Source organism: Cololabis saira, chromosome 6, assembly GCF_033807715.1.
Source record: "Cololabis saira isolate AMF1-May2022 chromosome 6, fColSai1.1, whole genome shotgun sequence".
Taxonomy (NCBI): domain Eukaryota; kingdom Metazoa; phylum Chordata; class Actinopteri; order Beloniformes; family Belonidae; genus Cololabis; species Cololabis saira.
In genome coordinates, this window is record NC_084592.1 from 14,062,553 (window position 1) to 14,083,543 (window position 20,991).

Here is a 20,991-nt window from a genome sequence, read left to right on the forward strand (position 1 = left end):
ACTTTTTACACAGAATGGAGAAAACACAATAGGTTTCGAAATATCTGGCTCCCATTGGTCGTTTATATCGTTGAAAGAAAATAGAGATTATAGTAGGCTACGTGAAAAGGAGTTATTTGTATCTGCACTCGATTGCTCTTCCTCCGGAAGACCCGGATGTCTGGCACAGTAAAATTGAAATTGAATTGCAAGAACTGAATTTGAATTGTGAGAACTGAATGTAGATTAAGTTTTTCAATGCAATGATTCAAATTAAACAATACAAATTCAAATTATATGATTCAGATTCAGTTTTTTAATGCAATTATTCAAATTGAGCAATTCAAATTCAAATAAAAATTATTCAAATTCAGTTTCTAGTGGCACATATTTCTGCCCATACACATATTTCTGCCCATAGGAGATGTAGATGTAGTATATTTGAAAACAAATGCATTACTCTGCGTGACCATTAGGCGGCACTGTGACTGTACTCTTGTGTTACTGCGTTGGTATCGAGACAGTTGAATAAAGTTGTTCTAGAAATGGCTTCTTCCGCGTCGTATATTATATTATTATTATTATATAAATTTGATTTAAAAAAATTATAACAGCACCCGAGCTTGAATATATGACAAAAACGTAATTTATCAAATTAATTACGGATTGTATTTTAGTATTTTAGTCCATAAATATCAAACGTCACGTCTGTAATTCTGTTTCCGGTTCCGTCATCGTTCTTTCCGGTTTTGAGCCCTCTTGTCCTCCATCATGAAGTGAGTCCACGGAGAACTATCAAATGCCATCTACGCCCTTAAACGCATCTTTAAATCATGTTACCTTCTGTAAATATTACCTTTATCGGTTTTCATTATGTGACGACTCGTATTTCTCGTTTTCAGGGTCGAGTTGTGCAGTTTCAGCGGGTACAAAATCTACCCCGGCCATGGCCGGCGGTACGCCAGGATAGACGGAAAGGTAACCCCGCCACAAAGTTCACCTGTTACACCACAGCCGCGCTTTACTACTAACCACAGCTTTATCTATGTATTCACGGTGATGGAAATGTGTTTCAAACAGAACATTTTAAACATGTGAACGCTTCCTGAAGCCTGCTAGGTGCTAACATTAGTACTACCAGCTCTAGTTTCTATCTAATAACTTCTACAAAGTATTTAGAAAATGTGTTTTTGTTAATATGATGCATCACCCATGTAGAGTATCTGAAAATGTGGTTATTATGTCCGACATGACATACAAAGCATGACATGCCTTGTAACTACAACATGTACTTTTAAACGTGTTTAACTGTCATATTTTTTATTTTTATTCACTCACATGACCTAAAAATCCCATAATTAAGCAAAACAGTTGATTTAATGCTGTATGCCAGTGTTTCTCAATCCTGGTGCTCGTGGGCCCCTGTCCTGCATGTTTTAGATGTTTCCCTACTTCATCACACCGTGATACAAGTACCTGTGTCATCCACAGAGTTGTGCAGACCTTGGTGACAAGCTAATGAGAACTATTAGTTAGAATCAGGTGTTTTGGTGCAGGGAAACATCTAAAACATGCAGGACAGGGGCCCACGAGGACCAGGATTGAGAAACATTGCTGTATGCACAGGTTTATTTACAATCCCTCAGCAGCCTATAGTATTGATGTAAAGTTTAAAAACTGTAGAGGCCAAAATATCAGTATTGACAACCAGGGCTGGGGATCAAGTCAAATGTTAATATTCGATTCCGATTCTTAACATTCAGAATCGATTATCATGATTCGATTCGATATTGATTTGTTAGTGTTATTAAAACAGTTTTTCAGCTGTCGCACAGATTACATTACTGTGTAGTTATGCAACTTATCAATACTAGTATTATATTGAGATTAAACAGCAAGTATTGCAGCTAATGATGCTGTAAGGACCAATCAGCTCCCAGAATGCTGATAGAACTGCTTTCAGAAACATCGTGTGGCAGAATTATGAAACAGATCCAGGGAGGAAACGGAGACGAATGAAATTGGTTTTATTTTTTTCCCACATTCCGTTTTCATTTTTTCCATTTTGTCTTTCGGTTTTTAATTTTTGAGAATTTTGTTTTTAGCATTTTATGCAAATGTAACCCCAAGACAGTATATACAGTAATGAAATATAGACAATTTATGCAATTATAACTGAAAAAATGTTTTCATACCTTTTTAAACATAGTTAAAGGCAAAAACATGACACAAGTTATTCTCGTGTCCAACAAAAATTCCTTTTCGGGCATAGACAAAATCTATCTTTAGACATATGAATCGATTTTTAGGAATTAATATGAGAATCGATTTATAATCGGAAAATCGATTTTCAACACGCCTATTGACAACCATATTAGACACTGTATAAATGTGTGTTTTAACTTTTTATTGTGTTTCTTTGTTGGGTAGGTGTTTCAGTTTTTGAACGCCAAGTGTGAGTCTGCCTTCCTGGCGAAAAGAAACCCCAGACAGATCAACTGGACCGTGCTGTACAGGCGCAAGCACAAGAAGGGCCAGTCTGTAAGTATCGTCCTCCACACGTCTCCATGTAGATTTCCTGTGTCTTCAACATGAAGTCGACGCAGAGTTTCAAACCGACAACCAGTCATTAGGGATGTCCCGATCAGGTGTTTTTGGCCCCGATCAGTCATTTGATTTTGCGTATGTGCCGATACCAAGTCCCAATCCCATACTTCATAACACATTAAAAGAATTGAACAAATGCAAAATCAACAGATCCAAGTTATCCCCCATTTTTATTTTATTCACCTTATTTTATCATTTAGCAATTAAACAGTGAAGATCTCTTTAAGGTAACTTGAACAATCAAGCAATAAGAGTGCAACTATTAACTAGTAAAAATATTGCAAATTCAGACATGCATTTGGATTAAATTAAATAGCAGCTCAACTTAAAATACCCAGCAGGCATGTAAGCAAATAAAAGAGCAACAGTGTCATAAAGTCAGGCAGTAATGTGCTTTTTAGACTCTTCTTACTGTCCTTTTCTGGCTTAAAGAATAAAATGTTTGTGTTTTGAAGTGACCTACAATCTTCCTCGCGGTACCAGGGTGTCCATTACGCTGCCTTCCTGCTCACAAAGTTGGCCAGACTGCATGAGACAGGCTGCTGCGTTTTTCTGAACGCTCAGCTGAGGAAGACACTGACGCCAGCTTCGTTCGGTTTTCAATCACCGTTGTAACTTAACTTTTATTTATTTGCCTCTGTTGTAACACAGCTGCGCGCAGATCACCACAAACAACTTTATTGAACTCGCATAGTTTGTTTGATGTGCTGATCAAAATAATGAGAATAAAATACATGTCCGATCCCTGATCGGGATTAAATGTCCAATTTCGATCAAGTCTGGAACAACATGATCAGGCCCCATTTCTGATCACGTGATCGGGACATCCCTACCAGTCATGGTCACTTTGAAAGGAGAATTAGTTCAGTCGTTAGTTTCTTTGTTTTTTTTAAATTTATAAAACCTGGATTATTTTTGCACAGATCTTAAAATCAGTAGATGCAGTTATACAATCACGACAGACCTTAATATTCACTTGGTTGTAATTGCTGGTTGGCTGCAGGTGAACGGTGCGCACGGTATTGGTCTGTGTTATGTGCTGTTGCTGGACTGTGTTTTGCAGACTTGGCTTCAGCGCTCGCACCAATCCTGCAGCCACAGAACAACTGGAGATCATAGTACTGACCTTTGACGTCTTAAACGGACATCTCACCATCGGTCAGCCTCCAAATGCTCCAACATAACGACGATAACATAATCATGTCTAATCTTATTTAGTGGCTTCAAGTAATATTCAGTAATTCAGGTGTACTATGAGGTGTGTGATGCCATAAATTGTGTTGATATTATTAAACTGATGTTAGGAAGATGAAAATACCAATTTTGATTTTTAAAGTTTCTAGTTATATGCAGTGCAAGTTAATATTATGTTACACAATCTTAAGGTTTGAGAAGCCCCAGTTTAGTGGCTGGCGGTAACAAATATTTAAAGCACAACCCATACTTTTGGATGGTGCTCCATCTACAGTCTGCTGACATTGAAATAATTGTGCTTTTGGTTTACCAATTTTAAGCTCAAATGTATCTTTTTATTGTATTTCACAAAAAACACAATTAAGAAGAACAAGTATTAACATTAAGGTCATTTCCAAAACTAGAAATGTTTTTTGTCAGTTTGTAACAGCTGCTTTACAATTTAAGTACACTAGTTAAGTGTCCTCATTTTGTGTCAAAGAGGGTATTTCTGACAAAAAGTAAACCATGTTTCATTCTGATACTACTTTTAGCCTGCAGGTGGGGCAGTTGTACATATAATCACATATTACGTGTGTGTTAACAGGAAGAGGTGGCAAAGAAGCGCACCCGGCGTGCGGTGAAGTTCCAGAGGGCCATCACTGGGGCCTCCCTGGCTGAGATCATGGCTAAGAGGAACCAGAAGCCCGAGGTCCGCAAGGCCCAGAGGGAGCAGGCCATCAGGTGAGAGGATGAGCTGAAAATCAGTTAAGGTCTTAACTGTTCAATTTGATTAAGCTTTAGGGGAATTAGTTGACCTCTTGGTTCTCGTTCTCTTGAAATCGAGATGTAAAGCATCTTTGATGCACGGAACAATTTCTGTTAGGCTTAAAACTAATATTGTCATGTATGAATGATCTGTGGTAAATCAAGTCGGACTAACAAAACATTTTTAATGTGACAAGTCTAAACTGTTTTCTTACATTAATTGTTTTTTTTTTAATTTGTAATATAACCCTCACGTTAAAACAGCCAGTTTTTCAGACTGGAAGTATTTATTTATTCTTCCTCCAATTTGACAATTCAAATAATTTGAGTAGGTCATTCACCCCCGGGATGTGATTTGTCACTTTATATTATTTGAGGATTAAAATTAGGTTATTATCAAATTGTCCACCTGGATTTTGGAGTAAATGTTCTTTTTCCTCCCTTTTGCCAGAGCTGCCAAGGAGGCCAAGAAGGCAAAGCAGGCAGCCAAGAAGCCTACAGCGTCGAGCACAAAGGTGAGCCGTTTTAGCAGCAACTGTAGATGTATTTGAGTCATATAGTGGATTCTATTTATGCTAATAAGCAACTTTATATGATTACTGAACACTATTTTGTTGTTCAATAAGATGTATAGTATTTACTAGCACAGATACTCTGAATTCACTGAGCTGTTCAATAACGTTGTCTATATGCTGAACTTTGGTCTCTCTCCTCCCAGACATCTGCCAAGACTGCGCAGAAACCCAAGATCGCCAAGCCCATGAAGATCAGCGCACCCCGCGTCGGCGGAAAACGCTAAATCTTAACGCTGTTAAGTTGTGAATAAATTTTGTGGTTCAACCCATCATTTGTGAATTTTTCTTTTTCAAAATCACGACTTCATTGCAGAAAACTGACCTTTAACCAAGTGGCCTCTTTAAAGGGAAAATAAATGTAATAAAAGTGCCATTAAAGCCGTGCTCATTAGTTTGTGTAGCCAAGACACGAGTAGTTGTTCAAAGCTCCTACGTCTATTATGATATTCAGGAGACGTTTAACGGTATGAACGGGTTTTAGGGCCGCTGGTTAAATTTTCATTCAATGACGTCTTGGGCCAAGCGATTCCTGGAACTGTGACGGTGGAAGTTAAGGACTCTGGCTTTTTGAGTTAACATTGTTCAGTGTTTAAACTGATTAAAGTCGGACTTCTTAAAAAGATTTAAACTGCAGCACGAGAAGCAAACATCACAAATGTTTAACCTCATCTTTCAAATATAGGATCCTAAACTCATTTTAATACTTAAGACCCTTTTACCCGTTTTAACGCTTAAGGGAAACGTGTAGAAAGTCACCAGTTGATATCTAAGTCTGAGATGTCCATTCTTCAAATGTTGGACAATATTTATTAGCGCTACATCACCATTACACTCATTGATCAAGACTTCAAAGTGCCATTTGTTCAAACAGTCAGGAGATTAAGTGATAACACCAGGTATTGCTATTAGAGATTTAAATTATACATTGGGATAATGTCAAAACTCTTACATGAAATATATAAAACACCTTTCTAACAAGAAACCCTGACGGCAAGTTTGATGAAAAGCGGTTAGCAGGCGAAACCTTGTTTGCTTGACGACTCGCTGAAATTAAATACAAGTTAAAAGTGTGGCATATTTCCTGATGTACAATTACAAAACAAAATCTTACACAGATTTGGCTAGACGAGACAATCGGGATAATAACTTAGTATCTATTCTGACACTAAAGGCTATTAAAATGGAAGGAATCATTACATGGTATTCAATAAAGATTTAATGACTGCTGAGGTACAGATGCCTGGACTAAGCAGATTATAAATAAGTGAATATGAAAATAAATGTGTTGACATCCTTCTCAAATTCATATTTCCACACTTCATAAAGCACATTCATCACAAATGCAAGAGTTGCATGTTTTTCTTTTTGTGGAAAACGGCTCAAAGTATTGATTGTTTACACCTGAAAGATGCCGATGGAAAAAAAAAAAAAAAAAACTTCCCAGCTCGTGCACGAGATATAAAGCATGACATTAAATAAATCACAGAACCTCCTGAACAGGTCGTATTTGTGCGTTGATGACCAACAGTCTTGAGAGTGTGTGGACTACGGTTAAAAATAAACTAAAATAAAAGTTTTTTTTGGGAGGTTAACCCTGAGGAAATGTGAAACTTTGGGAAAAGTGCATATTTCCAGCAGGGACACCAGGCTGCGGTGGAATAACAGTTATGGCATGGATGTTATAATGACAACATAGGATGATGGTGACGTGATGAGAAGGTCTCCCTTTGAGTCAGCAGCGGTGCAGCACGACGGCAGGAAAGTCCTCAGGACTTTGCAGCTTCGATCGCCTTCGCCTTCATGTCCTGCTTGTGCCTGCGAGGAAAGACAGGACAGAGAAACTTCAACGTTAAAGAATAGTCATTTTATTTACGACCTGATGCTTTGATAACAATTATTTTTTACTTTTAGTCCTGAGTTTTGTCTCATAAGCCAAATACAGGTTTCCTCATATTATAATAATAATAATAATACGTTGCTGTCTCTTTGGGAAGATTTTGCTGCATCTTACACTTGTGGAAAATATGTCTTCATTATTCCACGGTTGTTGGAGGGTCTAAGACTGAAGTGTCTTTGTGTGTGCAGCTTTGAACCACTTAACATATTTTTACACGATGAGATTCCAAATTCTTTGAATCAAGTTGAGCTTGAAGCTGACGAAAATACTGATTCCAGCATTACAGGATTTTATGAGAGATTAATGTTATCTAGCAATTACCCTACAATCTTCCTCAAATTGGGAAATGGTGATCTCAACATGAATCTTTTTTTTCCCTCATAGTGCCACCTTGCAAATGAGCGGAGCAAATCAGCATGAGTAGCTGGTTGGAACACGCCCACCATAGGCGGCGGGTGACTGAAATATTTGGTGAAGCTATATATATATATATATATATATATATATATATATATATATATATATATATATATATAGGAATCCTTGAGGTTTTTTTTTCACCGAAAACAGTTGCGTAACAATGATTTGAGCATAATTTGACCAATATCTGCCGTACAGCGACACCGCGATGTCACCAGGATGAATTGAATCGACTCATCATGGCATAAAATCAGGCCACGCCCCCAAATATACACAAATTTACTGCTTTACAGTATTTAACTGATGTGGTATGAAGAGTTGATGTGTGATCTAACTATGGGAACCAAAACTAAATGTCTAAATGTTTATTTGCTGCTAATCTGGACATTTAAATATGGACGTCAATAGAGATTGACTCACTGTAAGACCCTAGTGGTCAGTAGAGGAACTGAAACTGCAACCTTTCTTAATAACACATGCTGTCATTTCATATCAGAAATTCTCCAGGAATATCTAAATATTTTTTTTAACACCGGTCATCACTAAGTGCTTTGAGAGACCGGTCCAAGACCACATCAAGACCCGTCTCCCTCCCGGCCTGGACCCACAACACTATGCCTACTGCACAAACAGTTCTACAGACGATGCTAAAGCCACAACATCTGGAACAGCAGGGGAGCCATGTGCAAATGCTGTTCAGACTACAGCTCTGCCTTTAATACACTCATCCCGGACATACTGGCCACAAAGCTGTCACATCTGGGCCTCCCCCACTCCCACTCACCGCTCTTGGGATTACCGTGATCAGACCGTGGTGAGTCTGATCTCGGGAGTGGATGAATCCAACTACAGGAATGAGGTCCTGGAACTGACAGCTTGGTGTTCAGTACACAACCTGCATCTCAACACCACCGCAACAAAATAAATCATCAGGGACTTCAGAAGGAATTCACAGGCTGATCACGTCCCATTCGTCATTAACAGAGTTAGAGCTGGGGATCGATTCAAATGTCAAGAATCGATTCGATTTCGATTCTTAAGATTCAGAATCGATTATCACCATTTGATTCGATCCGATTCGATATTGATTTGGGTTAGTGTTGCCTGGATTATATGACTGTAAAATAACTATTGAAATAATAATTTCACAATAATTATTGTGAAATAACTAAGAAATAACTGAAATAGGCATTTCAATATCCATTTAAAGTGCAACAAAGAAAGAAATTGCAACAGCTCAAGCAGTAAACAAATTATTTTAGCTTATCTGATTTATTCTGTCACCAGACACACAGCTTGCCATGAAGCACCCGGCATTTTTCCAGGTATTTCATGACAAACCGTGTCCGATAACAGAGAAACCAAACAAGCAATAGTAAATAATATAGAATAAAAAAAATAAATAAATAAATAAAATTTAAGCTGAAATATCCAGCATTTTCTCTAAAGAAAAGTTCATTTAGAGTTTTTAAAACTACTGGGACTACTGGGATTAAAGTTCACCAGGCAAAAATGTAATGATGAAAAAAAAATAAAAATTAATATATATATATATATATTTTTTTTTTAATAAAAAAAAATAAATAAAAAATAAAAATCGATCTTTAGACATACAAATCCATTTTTAGGAATTAATATGAGAATCGATTTAGAATCAGAAAATCGATTTTTTCAACACAGGCCTAAACGGAGTCCATCTACAGCAGTCCCTGCTTTAACAAAGCAACGAGCATTGCTACGGGCCGTTCGCAGCTACGCCACCACCCTGTGGCAAACGCTGCCGTTGCATCAGGTCCAGGACGACCAGATTTAAAAACAGGTTTTACCCCAGAGTCGTGACACTGCTGCATGCCAACTGTTGCTACCTCCCTTTTACTTTCTCTTAGCAGGTATCATGCACCTGCACTTCACACTCTGCCATCTCAGGTGTGGCACTAATTGTCAGTTGTTGTGTTGAATGTTTTCTGTCTTTTATATGATTTGCACTTCAAGGCCAAGCTTTGACTCTCGTTGTACTTATGCATGAAAAGGAACTCCGATCCTGATCTATAAACGCACACAGACTGATTTACAAAGCCCCTCTGGGTCTGCTCCCTCCCTCCCTCCCTCCCTTTGCGTGCATCGCCGACTGAAATCTGACAACCCTCACGCTCTAAAGTCTCAGGACTTGTACACATTGACCTCCCGGCGTTCGTACAGAGCGTGGGGGAAAAAAAGGCTTTCCAGTTTTGTGCTTCGGACTGGACCTTGTTTCTTTTAATCATTTAAAATCTGGTCTGAGAGACCTGGAGATGCAATCGTTGGCCTGTTGTTGCTTTTAGTTCCTTTTATATTGGTTGAAATCTTAGTTGTTTTATGTTTTTATCTGCAACTGTCTGCGGGATGTGCTGTTGCTGCTTCTTGGCCCGGACTTCCTTGAAAGAGAGATCTATGATCTTCCTTGGTTAAAAGAATGGCTCAATAAAAAAAAAGCTGCTGTTTTCTGTAAATCTGAAATAAATAAAACACACACACCTCCAGATCCTATAAAGCTGGGAGCCTCCTGCGCCGCCAACGAAGAAGTTCACACAGAAAAGGTTCCAGTTCTTGGGGATGATGACCAGGGAGTACCGGGACCAGATCAGCCCTGCAGGACGAGATCGGAGCAGGAAAAAGTCGTTCACTCGCGTCAACCGGGGTCATTCATTAGAACAGAGTATATGTTTTGGCAAAAACAGTAACTGATAAGATTTGTTTGAAGTAACAGAAGATGCAGCGAGCAACCTTTAGCCCACAGCGGATAAATGATCACAGAACCCTGAACAAATGAACCAATGAGGATGAAACAGATCATTTTGAGCGTATTTATTAAACATCTCAGGTCCGACTTCTCACCTGTGGCCGTCAGCACTCCGGACTGGGACATGCTGAGTTTGTCTGCTGGTCGGGTCATGTCAGCCAAACCAGCGAAGACCAGACCCTGCAGAGGAGGAACCACAGCGTCTTCTTCACAAGGAACTTTAATGAGCACCAAGAACTGCACATTGTCCCTTCTCACTCTGATAAATAAAGACTAAATATTGGACCGATCAGAGTCATTTTAGGTCTCAGAGACCCTGGAAAATATCCAAATAGAACAAGATGCTTCACACAAGAAGGTCAAATAGCTAGGCTTTGTTTAATGAGGTCAAAGGTCACTAGTCTGTGTGAAAGCACACTTACCCATTTAAACACCGGGGCCCAGAAGAAAACTGTTTTTGGACCTGAATTGACAAAAAAAAAAAAAAAAAAAAACAGAGAAAATGGGAAAACATGAGATTCTGCAATTATATGGATTTAATGCAACATAGTTTAAAGTGATATTTTTTCACTGTGACCAACTCCTTTACGTTTCTGAAGATGAAGCCCACAGCAGAGGAGAAGAAAACCAACGACCTATAGCCGGGAATGTCATCATTTGTATACTATACGATAATGGACAGTCAGTGGTCATTTAGAAAAATTATCTGTCCATCAGAAAGGAACAACAGTTTCATTTTAATAGTGTAAGATTTACAATTATCTGGACTTAGTCACAAAAAATAATAACACAACCACATTGTACTTTTTAAACAAATGCAAATCTCAGTAGTGTCCTCCAACCTTCAGCTCTGGCCAGTCTGTCTCTCATTTAAGTTAATTTAGTTGCGAAGTTTGAATTCACAACCCAGATTAAAATACATTATACTAAAACTACAACTTTAGTTAATCACTTAACCCCTATTAATGAAACGTTTAACATTTTAAGCTTGGAGCAATTAGTCTGAAATAATTTTCAAGATTCATGCAAACAAAAATATCCAACATGAGCTCATTGTTCAGTTTAAATAATTTGACTTTTTTTTTTTTTTTTTTTAAAAGGGATGACCTTCGACCTCCACTGAAATGGTCCGATAAGGTGAAGCAACCTCCTCTGCAGGTGGACATTAGTGTTGTAATGCAGTTACACAAACAATCAGACCACCAAGAGTCGGACATCAGTAAATAAATATACGCATTTCAAGGTGATATACTGCATGTTACAATGTGTAGTTTGAATTCACTGAGTGTTTACGGCCAAAGATAGTCAGTTACATTTAGTTCAGACCCAATTTTGTTACATAAAAAAAAAGATAAGACCCAAAAAAAACCACACTCACACAAACACAGAGACACACAATCAGATTAAAGTAGTGCTTTCAACACAGTGAAAAGAGCTAAACATAAATTAGCTCCAGTCACGGGGAAAGAAAAAAAAAAAAGAAAGAGAAAAAGAAAAGGCTGCTGGCACAGAGTCGGTATTTCCCACCAAAGTGACGGGCTGAACAAAACAGTTGTCACAGCAAATCACCTGAGAGGGCGTTGCCCTTTCGTCGCCTCCCCCTTTCGTACCTGGTCTGACACTCGTCCTTGACATTAAAGAGCTTCAGCAAACTTTCACAAGACAAAATAAAGGCCAGAGTGTCCCGAGAGACGCCAGTTACTCCCTAATCTCACGTCCCTCAAGCCAATATCAGGTCACAGACGCCTCACTGCAAAGATGTTCTTCATGAAACTGGAGATTAGGATTCAGCTGGTTACGGGCAGACAATTATTTTCTTAATGTTTTTGAACATGCGGTTGAAGTTATGATTGTTTTTGGCAGGAGTTTCTTCTTTATTTATGTTTTTTTTTTAAATGTAATAACATGAAGCACCACTGAACAAAACAGTTAAAAACTAAACAACGAAAAACAAACACGCTTAAACACGCTAAATAACATTGAAACTAACCAAAACAATGAACACAAACCAGATATCATTACAACATAAAACATATCAGTAAACTTAACAACCTAAAAAGTAATAATAAGCAAAACAAAAACAAACTATACATCAAATTCCGGAACATCTTAAAGGACAACACCCACCCCGGTTTCCACTTCTTTGACCTGTTGCCCTCTGGCAGGAGCTTCAGGTCCATACGGACCCGAACAAACAGACTCAGGGACAGCTTCTTCCCCAAAGCTGTGAACTTTCTGAACCAATAAGCTACCTCATACTGTGCAATAGTCTTCATCCATTATATGCAATATTGTCCTTGGTCCTGTCCTTGGTCTAAGACAGAAACTCTTCATAGCACTTTGTTTCCACAACGTGTTGCACTATTGTTGTCTGTTTTTATGTATTGTTTTTACCTGCTTTTATTGCACCGTGGATGAGAGCGAAACGCAATTTCATTCCTTGTATGTCTGAATATATTTGGTGTGACAAATAAAGGAACCTTGAACCTTGATATTCTTTACTCATTTATTTGAGTTGCCCGTTGCTGCTTCCACCTGCCTGCTGTGCTGCTGACGTCCCCGACTCCCCCAGTCTGGCCTCCGACAGGAGGGTCCCCCCTTATGATCCAGGTTTCTTCCTCCTAAAGGGGAGTTTTTCTTGCCACTGTTTGGCTTAAGGTTTTTCTCCCACTAGGGGAGTTTTTACCTGCCATTGTTTATGTAATAATTGCTCAGGGGGTTATGTTTATGTTCATGTTCATGTTCTGGATCTCTGGAAAGCGTCTAGAGACAACATCTGATGTATTAGATACTATATAAATAAAATTGAATTTAATGTGCAATATTCTTCCACTCATTCATGTGCATTATTATTCTCTCATTTTCATAGTGAGTATATATATATTTTTATGTTTCCTGTTTTCTCATTTTGTTGTTTACACAGTCTTTGTTTACATAGTCTTTGCATGTGTGCAACTTTTACAGAGCTGCTGCCTAATCTCATTGTACCAGTATACAGCTGATTTTACCCATTTATTTTTGTACCCGCGTTTAAACATATTTTTAAAATCATTGTATTTATTACGCACTTAATGGAGGACTTATTATTTTTTTTATCTCTTTATTCTGTCGTATTTTATCTATGCTATGGTTTAAGTCCAGCAGTACTTGTGATTGCCCAATGTATGTTGCTTTATATTGATTGTTTGGTTTGTTTCTGTACTGTCCTGTTGCATATGTTATCTGTACACGCACTGATGCTGATGCTTTTACACAAATGAAATTCCTAACGGATAAATAAAGTTCTTTATTATTATAATGATAATAAAGGCTTTCTATTCTATTCTATTTCTATTCTATTCTGCAGAACATCCAGATGTGGCACCATCCCTGCAGGTGAACTGGTTCTTCCAGATGCCTCTCTGCCACCACAACAGATTTAAAGATCTTACCTGCAGGGTGGTTGTACAGGGGTCTCAGCTTGGCGGGCAGGATGTGCTCGACCCGGTCCAGGATCCGGTGGTAGGACGCTCGCAGCGCGGCCATGACGGAGGACGACGGAGATCACTGGGATAAAACTGGCAGCTTTGGTGTATTTAACAGCCACGGGATGCAATCAATCAATTAATGAATGAATCAAACGTGGGATGCAGGTGAGAGATCTTGGTTCGGGGAGGAGAGGATGCAGCTGTCCGACCATCGACCTTCCCGGTGGCTCCTCTGGCTACGACTCGAGGTGACTCGCACCGCTTCCGTGTGTGGGCGGGGCTTCGGCCGCACCGCGGCTCCCATTGGTCCGTCGGTTGAGAGCTGCGATGTGATTGGTCCGCAGGGAGATGTTCGTTTTTATGACCGTTGTTTCCCACTTGTATTGGGAGTGGATGAAAGTTAAATGGAAGGGACAGAACCAGAGGTGTCAAAAGTATTCACATTCATTACTCAGGTAGAAGTATAGATACTAGAGTTTAAAAATACTCCTGTAGAAGTTGAAGTATCAACTCAAGTTTTTTACTCAAGTAAAAGTATAAAAGTACTGGTTTCAAAACTACTTAAAGTATAAAGGTAAAAGTAATGTAAGGGGGGAAAAATACATTAAGGACAAAAGCCATTGAAAATGAATGCATCTTAGTATAATGCAAATATATTAAAGAACCATATATGTGTACTATTGAGCATTAACATGTGTTTCAGAGAGCAGGAGATATGATGACTAGTTGCCTATAAGTATTGTAATGGTGCAAAAAGTCAAACTTCAGAGGCATGTTATCATTTATCCTAACCTTTATTGGAATGTACATCCAAGTTTAGTTGCAGGAATCTGAGGGCAACGGATGTAAGAACAAAACTGGACAAGAACATCTGTCTAAATTTGTCTTTTGATCCGAACAAACTGGTGAAATTGGTGAGATTTGTTTCTCCTCAAGACGCAATAATAATCGTCATTTACGTGTTTTTTTTTGATTGATTGATTGATTGAATTGTTTATTTTGAACACATAAGGAAAAAAATATAAAATTTTAAAACAAATTCAAAACATACAGAAAAAAAAGCAACAACAACAAAAACGTAATACATACAGGGAAAAAAATAAAACAGTGTCTGAAAAGGAGCAGGTAGAAGCAAAACTTATTTAACCCTGTCCCTTTGTTACCTCTATTATAAATTAAACATAAATATTAATAATAAATAGCTGCTAATTTACCTATTAGGCTACCGATTTTCCCATTGGTTGTGCACTTAACCAGCTAACAAACACAAACATTCCTTAACATAACTCCTCAATCAAATAACTTCCCAGAACTTCCTTTTTGTACCGTTTTTTAAATTGATTTATATTTGTACATTGCTTCAACCCATCACCCAACCCATTCCATAGATCCACTCCAACAACTGAGATACACATGTTTTTCCTTTTAGAATGAACACATTGTTTTTTTTTTTATTAAATTTTCCTCTTAAATTATAAGTTTCAGAAGGATGTTGTATCAATTCCATATGTGGTTTCTTATTGGAATAACTTTGTTAACAATCTTGACTGGAAAAAGATTTGGTCGTTACCTGCAAAATACTTAAAAACTAATAAAATGAAGGAAGTATCTTTTAAAATAATTCACAGAGTCTACCCATGTAAAGTTTTTCTTCAACGTTTCAAAAAATACATAGACACAGTCTGTTGTTTCTGTGAAGGATCCCCTGAAGATGTTTTCAATTTATTTTGGAGTTGCTCTTTCACTACCAAATTATGGAACTATATCTGTAATTTGATTTGTGTTTGTGTTGAACCACATTTCTCTCTTTGCTTCGACATGTATTGTTCGGCTTCATTGACTATCCATCTGTTAAAAAAAAAAACAATTTTATATAATTCATCTTATTATACATATAGCAAAATTGTTTATTCACAAATCCTGTTATATTAATCAAAAGCCTCTTTTTTGTATTTTTTAAAATTAGGTCAAACAACATATTAGAACCATTAGACTCTCCACCAATGCAAAGGCCATCAAGTGTGTGTGTTCTTTTAATGTGTTTCATTTTCATTTTTGTTCATTGTGTCCTGATTTTCCGCCGCTGAGTGTGTCTCCCCCTGGTGGTTGGATTGAGCTGTTTGCATTTGGTCTTTCAATAAAAAAAAAAAAAAAAATGCATCCATTATATTTAACATGCTCGAAAAGGAGTAGGAAGAAGTAAAAACTACCCCCTAAACTATATTTAATTATAATCAAAATTAGTTTAATTTCTACAGAAAAAAAAGATATCTATATATACATATATAACACACACACACACACACACACACACACACACACACACACACACACACACACACACACACACACACACACACACACACACACACACACACACACACACACACACATACACACACACACATACACATGCACTTTTTGGATATGACATACATATATATATATATATATATGTATGTATGTATGTATGTATGTATGTATGTATGTATGTATGTATGTATGTATGTATGTATGTATGTATGTATGTATGTATGTATGTATGTATGTATGTATGTATGTATGTATGTATGTATGTATGTATGTATATATATATATATATATATATATATATATATATATATATATATATATATATATATATATATATATACCGGTATATATATATTTATATAAGGAGCAAGAACAATGCATATTAATAAATAAAAAAATAATAAAAAACGCCTACATATATAACCACATTCAATTCAATTACACTTTTCATCCAAAAGGGAAATTGGATGTTATTCAAACTTTTAGTATCTTATCAGTTTCTTCAAGGAAACATTATTGTAGATGATCTCCTGTAGTTTCTGTATTGCAGCAGATCTGAAGAAGCCTCTGACTGAAGACAGTCTCCCGTGGAGACGATGCTCAGGGTTGTTCATTGTTCTTTTTAATTTAATAAAAAAAAAATAACATTGCACTGACTGTTAAAAAAAAAAATCTGCTATTTAACAAACCCTGCTCTTTTTTATTGTCTCCAATCGGACTGCACATATTCTTTATACTGTATATTCTCATGTTTATAGTCTCAGCATAATTTACTACTTTACTGTATTGTACATATCTTCCATACTGTATATATCCTTTCATAGTTTGTCACAGTTTACAAACCTGCTGCTCACTTTGCACACACTGTACCTCATTATTTTATACCACTGTACATTCCGCACTTCCTGCTTCTTTGCACTTCTGGTTAGATACTAACTGCATTTCGTTGCCTCAGTACATGTACTCTGTGCAATGACAATAAAGTTGAATCTAATCATCTAATCTAATCTTAATTTTATGGAGCATCCTTCTTTGCACAATCAGCTCTAGAGGCTCCATAACAAAACCAGCCTTCTTTATCAGTCCCTGGATCGGATGCTGCTGCTCCAGCAGATGACTGCAGATGAGAGTGTATTTTCCACAACAGGCTTACAGAAGATATGCAAACATCTCGCTGCAAACAATGAAGTTTCCCTTAAGGAGTCCAGTCTTCTCTGTCCTTTCTTGTAGACAGAATCACACTGGTGCGTCTCTAGTCCAGGCTGTTAAGTTAACACTGAGGTGTTTATAGTCCTCCACCGCCTCCACTTCTTCTCCCACAATGGAAATAATGTGTAGCATCGTCCTGCTCCTCCTAAAATTCACAATCGTCTCCTTTGTTTTGTTCTGGGTTAAGAGAAAATACTTGTTCTCCTCCGTTCTAAGCCTCTTGTCCACTGATACACCCCACAACTGCAGAATCATCCGAGCATTTGTGCAGATGACAGAAGTCTGAAATGTACTGGCAGTCTGAGGTTTGCAGTGTGAAGAGGAGAGGTGAGAGTACAGACCCCTGTGGTGCTCCTGTGCTGCAGACCGCCTGCTCAGATTCAGGTGATTGTGGATGTACCCACATGTGTTTTCTGGAGTTTCTTACACGGTAAAACAAGCTGAATTGCTGTTAAAAGCACTGAAGAAGTTAAAGAACGTGAATACCACAGTTTAGTTATCAGTGGGTTCATTGGGTTCATATCAGCAGCTTCAACTCCAACCCCACGACAATAAGCAAATTGCAGTGAGTCATGAAAGGCGCTTGTTTGCTCACACAGGAAGTTTTACTCATTTAATCATGTTGATATTATTAATATTATTGTCTCTGTGATAAATAATAGCGAGGTTTGGTGAAGCAGCAAGTGTACCCGACCTCTCAACCACTAACATAGAAGAGTCCGGCTCCCCATGACCCTAAATAAGACCATAGACTTTAAAAAACAATAGGAAGAATAAGAATAAGACAAATAACAGGTAGCAGATACATTCTTTGATACTAATTGGATTCAGTAAACATCTTAAAGTTAAATTATGTTATCTTCTACACAGAGTGTTGTTTCTTTAAGAGTTACAAACAAAAGGAAAATCACAATGATTTCCCATTTAATAAAAAATAAACCTAGACAGACCTGAGCACCAGTTTTTAGTTACATGAGGAACTGTGAACATTCTTTTTAAATTTATCTTCTTTTTAACTGTAAGGGAATCCTATACTGAACTGTATTCACATTAAGAATAACAATAAAATATAAAAATACAAATGTTAAAAGGGCCCAATAATCCTGTATATTCTATTAAGAGATTAAGAAGTGATCTCAGCCAGATTTTTGCACCTCTAATGTAAGTTTTGCCAGACGTAATCAGTTTAAACCATCGGAGCCTCTTGTGTAAAGGAGTTTCTTCCAGTTACATAAGCCAGAGTGCCAAAATAAATCCTCTTATTGTTTGAAAAAAAAGTCTACTTTAATCCAAACAAAAAGATTTGCACAGCAGCAGACATTGTTGCAAGGCTTCTCAGAGAGTTAATTCATCCAGTCTGAGGATTTCTTTGCCTTTTCGCGAGGGTTAGGCCAGCAGGCAACACCTAAGAGCATTTAAATCCTGACTCTGTTACATTTCCATGTTGAGCTGGTTTAAAGCCGTTCTGAAAAAAAGTGTTTAAAATGACAATTTTGTCTTGTAATAACTTGTACTCCACCGTCAGGACCTCTTAAAGGAATAGTTGAACACTGAACTGAGATGTTGAAGGTTTAACAAGGAAAAGTTAACTGTTAATGTAACAGTTGGGACCCAAAAAAGGTTTAAAATTTGCACTTAAACAAATGTTTTTGCTTAAATGACGAAGAGATAAAAAGAATAGATAGATAGATAGATAGATAGATAGATAGAGAGAGAGAGAGAGAGAGAGAGAGAGAGAGAGAGAGAGAGAGAGAGAGAGAGAGAGAGAGAGAGAGAGAGAGCGAGAGAGAGAATTTATTAATCCCGAAGGAAATTTGGGGCATCCAGTCGCCGAGAAAACAGTAGACAATAGTGCAATGACAAAAAAGAGTGTAAGAGATAAATAAATAAATTACAAAAATGAGTCCTATCTCTATCTAGTCTATCTCTATCAATAAAACATCAAGTCAGACAATTATTCCACTTTTGACTCGGTGAAGGAAAATATTCCTTATTGTAATTCCTCCACTTTTAACCAATTATTATGGGAAAGTGATCATATTTAAGTGTTTTTTCAGTGGATGTTCAGCTGTATAATAGTAGAGAAACTGTTATTCAGCTTCAACATAAAGACATTCTTTTAAGATTCTAAAACAGCGACGAGGACAAAGACTTTATCTTGTTGTTGAGAGAATTCGTTGTAAATGATCCTGAACAACTTTGTTTTGTGTCATTTCTTTGTATAATATTCTTGTTGAACATATAGACTGTAACATGACTGGACAAAGCCTCCATGACATCACCTGCCGGCTTTCTGAGGAGCCGTTTGGACAGCTCTTATTCCTGATATTGCATGGTAAAGCTAGTTATGGTTTAGTAAACCTCTAGTTAGTGTTAGTAAACCTCTAGTTAGTGTTTAGTAAAGCCTCTAGTTAGTGTTCAGTAAACCTCTAGTTAGTGTTTAGTAAAGCCTCTAGTTAGTGTTTAGTAAACATCTAGTTAGTGTTTAGTAAAGCCTCTAGTTAGTGTTCAGTAAACCTCTAGTTAGTGTTTAGTAAACCTCTAGTTAGTGTTTAGTAAACCTCTAGTTAGTGTTTAGTAAAGCCTCTAGTTAGTGTTCAGTAAACCTCTAGTTAGTGTTTAGTAAACCTCTAGTTAGTGTTTAGTAAAGCCTCTAGTTAGTGTTTAGTAAAGCCTCTAGTTAGTGTTTAGTAAAGCCTCTAGTTAGTGTTCAGTAAACCTCTAGTTAGTGTTTAGTAAAGCCTCTAGTTAGTGTTTAGTAAACCTCTAGTTAGTGTTTAGTAAACCTCTAGTTAGTGTTTAGTAAACCTCTAGTTAGTGTTTAGTAAAGCCTCTAGTTAGTGTTCAGTAAACCTCTAGTTAGTGTTTAGTAAAGCCTCTAGTTAGTGTTTAGTAAACCTCTAGTTAGTGTTTAGTAAACCTCTAGTTAGTGTTTAGTAAACCTCTAGTTAGTGTTTAGTAAACCTCTAGTTAGTGTTTAGTAAAGCCTCCAGTTAGTGTTTAGTAAACCTCTAGTTAGTGTTTAGTAAACCTCTAGTTAGTGTTTAGTAAACATCTAGTTAGTGTTTAGTAAACCTCTAGTTAGTGTTTAGTAAACATCTAGTTAGTGTTTAGTAAACCTCTAGTTAGTGTTTAGTAAAGCCTCTAGTTAGTGTTTAGTAAAGCCTCTAGTTAGTGTTTAGTAAACCTCTAGTTAGTGTTTAGTAAAGCCTCTAGTTAGTGTTTAGTAAACCTCTAGTTAGTGTTTAGTAAAGCCTCTAGTTAGTGTTCAGTAAACCTCTAGTTAGTGTTCAGTAAACCTCTAGTTAGTGTTTAGTAAACCTCTAGTTAGTGTTCAGTAAACCTCTAGTTAGTGTTCAGTAAACCTCTAGTTAGTGTTTAGTAAAGCCTCTAGTTAGTGTTTAGTAAAGCCTCTAGTTAGTGTTTAGTAAACCTCTAGTTAGTGTTTAGTAAACCTCTAGTTAGTGTTCAGTAAACCTCTAGTTAGTGTTTAGTAAAGCCTCTAGTTAGTGTTTAGTAAACATCTAGTTAGTGTTTAGTAAACCTCTAGTTAGTGTTTAGTAAACCTCTAGTTAGTGTTCAGTAAACCTCTAGTTAGTGTAGTTAGTGTTCAGTAAACCTCTAGTTAGTGTTCAGTAAACCTCTAGTTAGTGTTTAGTAAAGCCTCTAGTTAGTGTTTAGTAAACCTCTAGTTAGTGTTTAGTAAACCTCTAGTTAGTGTTTAGTAAAGCCTCTAGTTAGTGTTTAGTAAAGCCTCTAGTTAGTGTTTAGTAAAGCATCTAGTTAGTGTTTAGTAAACCTCTA

At 37.2% G+C, this 20,991-nt stretch overlaps 2 protein-coding genes and 1 non-coding gene across 3 annotated transcripts; 2 read left to right on the plus strand and 1 right to left on the minus strand.

The window, feature by feature from the left end:
- The first annotated feature begins 688 nt into the window (after nucleotides 1-688).
- Nucleotides 689-5,371, plus strand: rpl24 (ribosomal protein L24). Its single transcript, XM_061723327.1, has 6 exons — nucleotides 689-755; nucleotides 882-957; nucleotides 2,410-2,520; nucleotides 4,367-4,503; nucleotides 4,979-5,042; nucleotides 5,246-5,371. The coding sequence occupies exons 1-6, from the start codon at nucleotides 751-753 to the stop codon at nucleotides 5,324-5,326; spliced, it is 474 nt and encodes a 157-aa protein (XP_061579311.1). The 5' UTR covers nucleotides 689-750; the 3' UTR covers nucleotides 5,327-5,371.
- Nucleotides 3,589-3,770, plus strand: LOC133446636 (small nucleolar RNA SNORA23). The gene has a single exon (XR_009782869.1). It is a non-coding gene; the product is annotated as a small nucleolar RNA SNORA23 (small nucleolar RNA).
- A 502-nt stretch (nucleotides 5,372-5,873) lies between the features above and the next one.
- mpc2b (mitochondrial pyruvate carrier 2b) lies at nucleotides 5,874-13,928 on the minus strand. Its single transcript, XM_061723328.1, has 5 exons — nucleotides 13,630-13,928; nucleotides 10,621-10,661; nucleotides 10,294-10,378; nucleotides 9,934-10,045; nucleotides 5,874-6,917 (listed from the first exon to the last, which is right to left on the minus strand). The coding sequence occupies exons 1-5, from the start codon at nucleotides 13,721-13,723 to the stop codon at nucleotides 6,869-6,871; spliced, it is 381 nt and encodes a 126-aa protein (XP_061579312.1). The 5' UTR covers nucleotides 13,724-13,928; the 3' UTR covers nucleotides 5,874-6,868.
- Between the last annotated feature and the right edge of the window lie 7,063 nt (nucleotides 13,929-20,991).